A 9,993-nucleotide genomic window follows, 5' to 3' on the forward strand; every position below is an offset into this window, starting at 1 on the left:
GGTTAGGTCTCAACCTCAAACAAAAGGCTAACAGAGATGCCTATTAACATATCAAAGTGGACTGATCCAGGGTCTCAGAACACCCCTCAGTCCCCACCTGTGGCGGGATCCTCCTGGCTGGTGCACTCCACCCCCTACCCTGAACTCTCCAGCCCAGGGGCTGGGCTGCACGTCCTCCAGCTCTTCCTCCCTATAAAACCCAGCCATTTTGGTTATTCATCTCTTTTTACCTTTTGGCCCCTTGACCTCTTGGCCACTGCTCCTGGTTCCCCTCCCTCCCTCTCCCTTCGCCCTCTGCACTCTATTCATATGGCCAGGTCCAGACTGCTAGTCATGTCCACTCTGGACTCTCCCAGATGTTCTCCCTTGTATCCATAATAAAAACCTCAACCCTTAGGAACTGTCATGTCCTCCATTTTTTTTAATTTTATTTATTTTATATATATGATGAGTATGCTGTAGCTGTCTTCAGACACACCAGAAGAGGCATCAGATCCCATTACCGATGGTTGTGAGCCACCATGTGGTTGCTGAGAATTGAACTCAGGTCCTCTAGAAGAGCAGTCAGTGCTCTTAACTGCAGAGCCACTTCTCCAGCCCCATGACCTCTTTTTATTTATTTTTTCAATTAATCATAATAGTGGTAAGAAAATAAAAATATTATTAAAGCACATTCCACAACTGTTGTAGACTGACGCATTCTCAAAGTTAACTCTACTTTTAAAATATAATCTTCTGAAGTGACTCTTGATTGGTTATAAAAGATCACCCACAGGAAATGAGTTTCTTCACGGGGTTAAAAGTGTGTATCTAGAAGTGCATGAGACTTCTACTAGTTCTGATTACTGGTAAGCACTGGAATAAAGGAAATTAACAAATTATCTCCTAGAAATGTCCCAATGGCAAATCTCAGCTAACTGTGAAAGATGAATCCAAAATGTAAGTTTACAAGTAAATATGTAAATAAAAGCTTTTTAGTCTATGAAATGAAAATGTCATTAATTAAACTTAGAAAAGACATTAATACATCTTTACACTCATTAAGATACACTAATACAATACAGTAGGATAAAACTTAAAATGACCAGCTGTTGAGAGAGAGCAAGAGAGATCTAGAGAGAGAGAGAGAGAGAGAACAAGAGAGAGAGAGAGAGAGAACAAAAGAGAGAGAGAAAGAGAGAGAGAGAGAGAGAACAAGAGAGAGAGAGAGAGAGAGAGATTAAATTTCAATCTCTTTCAGTATCAATGTCTTATTAATGACAAAAAGAAATCACAAAGAATACAGCCTTATACTTACAAGAAGTGAACTAAGTTCACTGCATGCAGTTTCAGTGCTTGTGAATGCCTAATGTTCAGAGACTTCATGTTTAGAGCGCCTTACTAATAATAAGGCATATTTAGGTGATTCTAAATATTCTTAAGAGTTAATCAGAAGTCTATTTTAGAAAGGGAGAAAGAAATTGGTTTCAAAACCCCAAGTTTCCATCTTTTCTCTGGCCTTGCTGGGATTCCGTAACTAACAGAAGCACACCTCACAGCTGCTCGCTTGGCTCAGTCCAAGCTCTTGCCTGACAGTCCGCACAGGAGGGGCCAGTGTTCCCTGAGCTTCACACTTAAGCTTCTCTCCACCTACAGCCCAAGCACTAACCTGGTTTCTTTCCATTCTTCATTCTACTATCTCTCTATATATAATTCCTTTTCCTTACTTCTTCTGAAGAAAGAAACAAGGCAGAAGCTTGTCCTTGCACAAACTGCCGGGGTTTCTCAGAACAGGCTGGAGGGCTCCATGTGTCCACATTCTTCATGCTCACCAAAGGAAACACTAAACAGCAATTGAGAACATGGACTCAGAAGATGAGGGGTGACCTTGCCTAAGGTACAAAGCACCTATGTGCTTCTCATCCCCTGCTTAGTAAACACGACAGTCACAAGCCATGGTCGGGCCGCAGTCTACCGTTAAATGAGTTCATCTGCATCAATGACCCTGACCCCAGTGTACAATGTTTGTGGTGTATGAAGTCAAGTAACCTGACTGAATATCCCCTGTTAGATGGAAACTTATCACTGTCTAGCCCAGTCAGATCTAGTCTGTCTTATCACCACCTGACATTTCCAACTGGAGATCCCACACACCTCAATTACAGTGTAACTGGGATACAATCTTTACTCTTTTCCATCAAACCTGTCCTGTTCCACATCTGTACAGTCTTCACTGTCTCCCCTAGAAAACAAGCCCCCTCCTTTCCCACACACCAAGATCTAGTCATCCCCAAGCTCTACAATTTCACCTCCAAATCCCATCTGAAAGCTATCCCCTTCTTACTGCCTCTACAGCCGTGCCCTCTATTCATGTCAACAACTCGTGTGGGCCCTGACAGAGCCCCACCTCAGGGTGGGGATAGAAGTCTCCCTTGTCTTTGCATTGTCTCAACTCATTTTTCTAGCACAGAGTTCTCAAAATTAAAACGTAAACATCTGAGGGGCTTTCCACTGCTACAGGAATAAACCCAGCTCCTATCCAGATCTGGTGTACAGGCTACCTTTCCTCCTTGACAGGATAACTGAGACCTGTCCCTTTCTTCCCACATGTCCTTGGGAGAGAGATGAACCCTGTCATCCTCTGTACAATTCACACCAGCTCAGCCTTGAGATAGCTCCCACTGCTTCTTCACCGTATGGCAAAGGTCAAGCACAGAGTGCCTTGCCATGGCTTTTCTTGGCTTTATTAACATGGTCATTCCCTGACTTTGGGAATCATCTGTTCACTTTGCTTCACTTTCTCCGATGCAGAAGCCCTTCCTTTCCTCCAATGCACTTACTATGAAGTGAAACCACCTAATCATGTATTCTTACTTCCAGAATCTAAGTTCCACTGGAGTAGGCTGTACAGTTTTGTTGTCTATCCTTTTCCCAGAATGCACCTGGTACATGGGGAATATAAAGAAACCACACACACACTATTTGGCATGTACTATCCCCATCTTAAAGATAAGGCAAGGATGGAAAACATTGAAGAAGAGTTGAAACAGCTTCTGAGTATAGAAACAGGCCTTCCAATTCAGGTCAGCTCTGTAATACCAGGTGGCTTCCACCACACCACAGCACAGCACAGCACACCACACCACAACCCTGCTGGCCCATCCCAGGTCCCAGTACCCAGCCATACTCAACTCTCTGCCTCTATAGGCTTCCTCCCTGTTCCTGGCTTGTCACAAGCTTTCATAAGCCATGACTTTTGAAACAACAGTTTCAGTATGGTGGTTGCCTCTCCAGTCACGCTGGCCAGTGTTTGGGAAGCACTCTGGCTGCCACCACTTGGATAAGTGCCACTAGGTAGAACCTGGGACGCTGTGAAACCCTGTGCAAGGCACAGGACAGTCCCTCAGAACACAGGATAGTCCCACCCAAAACATCATGAATCTCATGGGGATTGCAGTTGCCACAGGAACCAGACCAGAAGTGTGAAAGTGACATAACCTTCTGTCTTAGTCACTGTGATTGCTGTGAAGAGACACCATGACCATGACCATGGCAACTCTTATAAAGGAAAGCATTCAACTGGAGCTGGCCTACAGCTTGAAAGTTTAGTCCATTATCAGTATGACAGGAAGCATGGTAGCCCACAGGTAGACAAGGTGCTGGAGAAGGAGCTGAGAGTTCTACATCTGGATCCACAGGTAGCAGGAAGAGACATTGGGCCTGATTTGAGCTTTGGAAACCCCAAACCCCATCCTCAATGATATATTTCCCCCAACAAGGCCACATCTACTTCAAGGCCACTCCTCCTAATTCCTCTCAAGTAGGACCACTCCCTAGAGATCCATACCTCTCCCATGCATTTTCATTTAAATATGTGAGACCACTGGAGCCCATTTTTATTCAAACCACCAGTTACTTTTTAACAATTTTTACAAATGGCATCTTATATTACAGTCCTGGACTGCTAGCATGTTTTGTGTACATGTTCAATACACACTTTTTTCACTTCTACCCTGAAACAGAGCTCCAATTACCAGAACTTTTCTTCCTTCTTTTAATGAGGTGCAGGACACAGGTAGGTGTAAGAAAGATGAGGCTCCATCAGGCAATGGGCAACTTTGCCCCCACTTTGAGGAAACAATACAAATTATGGGAACTATAGCAACTGGATAGTTCTTGTGCCTATTTCAACAAAGAGGGTAGAGCAGAGCAGAGACTCAGTGGATAAAGGTGCCTTCCATGAAGCCAGACAACCTGAGTTCTAGCCCAGACATCCACACAGTAGGAAAGAACTGAAACCTACAAGTTATCCTGACACACAAGCACTGTGACGAACACACACACACATGCCCTACACAGACACACACAAACATACACTCCCTACACACATGCATACTCACATATACATACACACAGACACGCACATACATACATATACATGCACATACACACACATGCACATGTGCATGCATGCATGTGGGTGAGCACACATAGTAAATAAATGAAAAATAAATAAATAAAAGTTGGGATATCCAGTTTGAGTAGACTTCAGCCATGACAATCCCATTTCCCAAGGATACCCATGTGCTTCAAAAAAGCTCAGAGATACAGGACTTACTTAAGAAGTATGAAGCCCAGAAGTCAATTCCCCACACTCCAAACAAATAACCATTTAAAACCCATTACTGCACTTCCCCCATTGCCATATCTACACACCCTAGATACATAATTAAGTGGTCTGATATGTGGTTCATTTTAGGAGTTCAGGCGGCTCCAGTGTACAGCTCAGGTTAAGAACTGCTGGTCTAATCCAGATCTCTCATCTTCCACATCCCTAAACCAAATGTTAAAAAGCTAAATTCTTGGCTCAGAAGCCCAACCAGTTTGAGGCAAGCATGGGAAGAGAGGCATGAGACCACGTGGAAGTCCCAGTTTCATTTCTCTTGCTATTACGAAATATCCTGACCAAAAGCAACACAGGGAAGGGAAAGGTTCACTTGACTTAAAATCCCAGGTTACAGCCCATACTACAGGGAAGGCAACTAAGAGCCCAAGGCATCCCACTCACAGTGGATTCATTTTCGCTTGCTCGGTCTCACCCAGCTTCCTCCTCGCTCACTGCCTAGCGAGTGGAATGGCACAGCAAATAACCGCCTGGGTCCATCAGTCCACAGAGAAGGCAACCTCCTACTCTACTGGCCGAGCTGAGATAGGTAACTCTACGACTCTCTTCCCGGTAATTCTAAAGCTCCGTCAAATGACAGTTAAAATTAACCAGCACACATGGAAAGAGAGAAAAAGAACTTATTGAAAGGTGGTATGAGCTGGAACTTTGCTGGCTACTTACTGTCCATCCTCCACCTGGGCCCTAACCCAGGCCCAGGAGGTTGGCTCTACAGGCTGTTTCAGTAGCCTGCAAGGTCACTACAAGCAGGAGACCAGAGAGTGGGAAGGCTGTGTAACTCTTCTTGGGCTCCCTCAAGCACAGCTGAGCACACTTCCTGACGGAGCCGGTTCTCCAAGCCTCGCTCTTCTACAGCGGTACGTTCCCACTGTTCATGGCCTTAACAGTTTTTGTAGGTTTCTCAACCCTGTTCTAACCTCTGAAAATAGCTCAGTTATTAGTGCTTCTTTCCTGAGCACAGAAATCTATATAGACATATCTGTGTACTAGGATGGGCTTTCTATGGTGGGAGCAAGTTGGAGGCCACTTATATTATTTGCTGTAGTCAGAAAAGTTTGAAAACATTTTCAAGGTTCTCGCTCGACCACTGCCTCCTGTAGCTGGGAGCAAGTGAACTGAAACTTTTAAAAATAAACATTTTGAACCTCTTTAATTGCCACCATTAGAATAAGTAGTAATGTCCACATATAAGGAAATCATACGTACTCATTAAAACAGGCACTGCTCGTTGCTGCACAACAGTGGGAAGAGCCACCGTGGCAAGTAACTTATCAGTGTCCAGTACACAGGAAGACACGCTCTAACCAGTTCTAACATGTGCCGCTACAATGGCACTCCAAGTTAGGAAATTTATTATAAAATAACGAAGAAAGCCATTTGTCACAGCTTAGTATGTAGATCTTAGAGCTGAGCAGCTAAAAGTAATTCAAGCAACAAGTGACTAGCCACACCTCTCAACATGGAAGACTAAGGAGAAGCTCCAGCCTGAAATGCAGCTCTCACCCACACTGGAGGACAAAGTCGGAGGAAATGATGCAGCCCACAAACACATGGAAATTGCTAGAACCCCTCTGCAGGATCAGTGGTTTTCTGAGCTTTGGCAACATGGTGGTACAAAGGATATCACTATGGATACCGGTCTTGAGGGTACAGGGCCTGAGCTGAACCAAGGACATCAGGTCTGATCATTCAGCAGAGTCTTCTCTCCCGGTGCTGTGTGGTCTCACAGCAGATGGCCAGCAAGAAGACAAAGACTGTGGTGTTCCTCCCAACTCCATATCCCTGTGACCTCTAGCCAGGGTACATCTAAGACAGTGGTCTGCCACATTCATTGTACTTCTGCTTACAACGTCAAAAACTGCAAATCAAGAGAAATGATACCCTGATGCATTGCACAAAATGGTATTTCTGCAAGGGCATTACTAAAGCCAAATATAAGCCATCCAGTATAAGAAAATCCAAAGGAACTGTACCAGAAGACATCAAAAAAAGCTGTATCCTATAAAATCTATTATTTCTCCCTAAAACAAACAGTGTCGCCCCTTACTTTACTACAGTTTCTGTTTATACTAGCCATTCATGAAAGCTGGAAATTTATTCTGTTATGGGATCAGAAATCAGGATATGCACTTGCTTTTTCATAGGAACTGATGCTATTAAATGCTTTGGGCACAAACATGCATCACCCACGGAGTTTTTAGTTTTGCTCTTCAGGACATCCCTGGGTAAGTAGAGGATGGGGTAACTTCATATAACACAGAAGGAAAGGCCCTCAAAGTGAGACCTATACCAAAATCAAGCACTCTGCACCAGCTCTGATTGCCTTCAACCTCATCCACTGTACCACGCTGCCTCCCCAAGGTGAATTTAACCTGTACACTTGCCAGGTTCCCAAGCTCTCTGCTGGAGGAAGGCAGGATGAAAATAATCAATTTGCCAAATCTTGGCCCAACTATTAAAAAAAGAAAGAAAATCCTAGTAACAACGCTAGCCTTCTTGAACCCACAAACACAGCCATGACTGGCCTTCAGTAACTATATGGCTGCAGTAGAGGCTGTCCCCACAGGAAGGCTGATTTTGCTGTATAGTCTGTTAAACCCCAAACTCCAAGCACTCCAAACTCTTAGAGGTCATTAAGCAACAGTGAAAAGATAGTAAGAAAATATCACTACATAATTCAACAGCTAAATCCCATCGCAAAAATATTACAGAATCTTTATGAAGGGCTTGGAAAAATTAGGCCTATTAATCCAACTTCTATAAACTTGCCTTATCCGACAAAGTCAATCGGAAAACGAACCCAGAAGACCGTCCATACGTGAATGCTTCAACTTTATTCCTTTCAGACACACAGTTACAACCCATCCATTTAGTGCATGGAAGAAGGTAGAGATGCCAGGAGTCAAGGTTAAAGCTTGGGCATCCAAAACACGATATAGCCTGCAAAGTGACAGAACCACGAAGTGCCACCCTCAGTGTTTGCGGCCAAGAAGGGAAAAAGCACGCTAAAATTTAATTATAAGTTTGGCAACTTTCTAAGACAGGAAACCTGAGTATTTCGAGCTCCAGGAATCGCTCGCGTCACCAAGCAAACCATCCTCGGAAGTAGCGGCTGAGCCAGGGGCAAAGAGTGAACTGTCTTTGCAGGCAGAAGCCTGTCTCTTCGGCGCGGACCGACCCGCCCGCGGCCAGCCGAGCAGCTGTTGATCTCGGGGCCATGTTTTTAAAAGCCGGGGCGGACGGCGGGGCGGAGGATGCGAGAAGCTGAGCCCCGGAAGGAGTGGGGAGGAGTAGGGAGGAGGAAGGAGCGTCCCGGGAAAAGTCAGAGAGGGCTGCTAACTGGCTCACCTAGCAGCAGCGTGCTCCAGGTCCGGCCGCGCCCGAGCCGCAGGCCCAGCGCCCAGTGCAGCCCGGCCGCCAGGCGGCCCGCGAGGCCGTCCGGGGCGGGCGCGGCGGTCTCTGCGCGGGGCCCCTTCCTGCTCGCGGTGCCCCTGCGCCCCGGCGACGGCGGCGAGCGCTCTGGCCCCAGCTCCCCAGCGCCCACATCGGATGCCCCACTCAGTGGCGGCGGCGACGAGCGGGCCGACCGGGGCGGCCTGGGAGCCGCGTCCCGGTGCTTGCTCCGCGCCTGCAAGACCATCTTGGCATAGTCGCGCCCGCTAGCTGCGCGCGCCCGAACAGCGGCCGGGATCCGCGGACTGGCGGTCGCTCACTCTGGCCGGCGAGGGCGGGCCGGGAGGCGGGGACAGCGCGGGCCGGGCGGCCGCTGCCTACTGCGGGGCGGCCGAGAGGCGGCGCCGGACTCCCGCGCCTCCGCCGTTGCCGCTCTCGGGTTGCCAGGGCGACAACGGAACGCCGCGGGGAGGAGGCGGGGACAAACTGCGAGCGGCGCTGCTCCGCCCCTCCGGGGCTCGCGCCCAGGCGCGCTCCAGCGGCCAAGCGCGCACGCGCGGGCTGCAAGCGGGGCGGGACCGGTGGCCCCGGGAGCTGCATGGACGACCTCCCGGAAGCGGCCGTGCCCCCTCGGGAACCGGCGGTCGGGCTATGAGGCGGCGTGGCACGGGGCGGGAACCGTGTGGCCACGGAACGGGGCTGTGCGTGCGCTCCGGGGCTCTGTGCATTAGCCTTGTGCAGGAATCTAACGGGGTAAAGTGTGACCTCGCCACTCAGAGCTTTCTGGTTCAAGGATGAGAAGCAGGGACTGGACCGAGTGTTCAAATAAGTGTCCAGTAGGTTGGAGCGGGAATGTAAACTGAAAACCTGGGTAGGAACCCAAACTCGAGTCATAAATGAAAAGGGCCTGTCAGGGAAGGTTATCCACATGTTACTTTCACCTGATGTATCCTGAAAGTATGGAAACTGCTAAAAGATGCGACACTTGAAAACGAATTTTCTCATAGCAGGATGTAGGAGTTAATGAAGAAACCCAGGGAAAGAAAAATAAAAGAATAGAATCTATTCCAAGTTAACCTTCCTTGCCTCAAGCCCATTGCTATTTGCACAAAGCCGTGGAGAATTGCAGCAGAGAGACTTATTTCTTGGCTCCTGTCCAAATGAGCTTGTTCCAAGAAGTCTGGATGTTGGAAATCAAGGCACATCGTTCCACTTTTCTCCACTGTAATTACAGGGGTTTCAGGAGGCTCTGGCTTCTCTTGCTCACGACTTTATTAATATGAGCATTTATTAACTCAGGCACAAAGAATGGATCTTGTGAAAGGACTTACTGCTATATTAAACTTCGTAAGTTTCCTGAGTTTGAATATTAAGTTATGTATTGAAAACAGGGGACAACTGTTTAAGACACCTCTATAAAAAATGATTGACAGTGCTTTACAGGGGCTTATATTGTGAAACAAGGTATCTGGTTGATATAGTGTTATTTTGGGAGTTGATACTAAATTTATAACCCACCAGATTAAAAGAAATTTACTTCAGTGTCTGCCAAAGACAACAACAGTGATTTCATCACTAGTGTATTTATTAATTAGAAGACACGCAGAGCTACAGTATTGGATTGCTTGTCTCAGATGCGGAGCGTCAAGGACTGCCTCCCAATCAGTTTCTCCAGTGGAGTGTCACTGGGTAAATCAGCCACATTCCAGAGCAGGCCTCATGCCCACGGGTAGTTGGCCAACACAAAAAACGAACTCTATGGTTATGTTTTTGTGTAGTTTTTGTTTTATTTCGACATTTCTTATTGTTGGACTGATCTTTTGCTTGTTCTGGTTTTCATTTTTGTGCTTTTGAGAGGTATTTTTTAAGAGAGTTGGGGGTAGGAAGTTTAGTGGTAGGGAGGTTCTGGGAGGAGGGGAAAATGATCAAAATATACT

At 46.8% G+C, this 9,993-nt stretch overlaps 1 protein-coding gene across 1 annotated transcript in view; it reads right to left on the bottom strand.

Moving 5' to 3' along the window:
* Dpy19l1 (dpy-19 like C-mannosyltransferase 1) overlaps positions 1 to 8,360 on the bottom strand; it is a 94,629-nt gene extending 86,269 nt beyond the window's left edge. Inside the window, exon 1 of the mRNA XM_028763787.1 lies at positions 8,012 to 8,360. Coding sequence (XP_028619620.1) covers positions 8,012 to 8,303 — 292 coding nt within the window. The 5' untranslated portion in view covers positions 8,304 to 8,360. The remainder of the gene's footprint in view (positions 1 to 8,011) is intronic.
* Positions 8,361 to 9,993: the final 1,633 nt, after the last annotated feature.

The sequence above is a fragment of the Grammomys surdaster genome, unplaced genomic scaffold (genome assembly GCF_004785775.1).
Source record: "Grammomys surdaster isolate TR1022 unplaced genomic scaffold, NIH_TR_1.0 140, whole genome shotgun sequence".
NCBI classification, from domain to species: Eukaryota; Metazoa; Chordata; class Mammalia; order Rodentia; family Muridae; genus Grammomys; species Grammomys surdaster.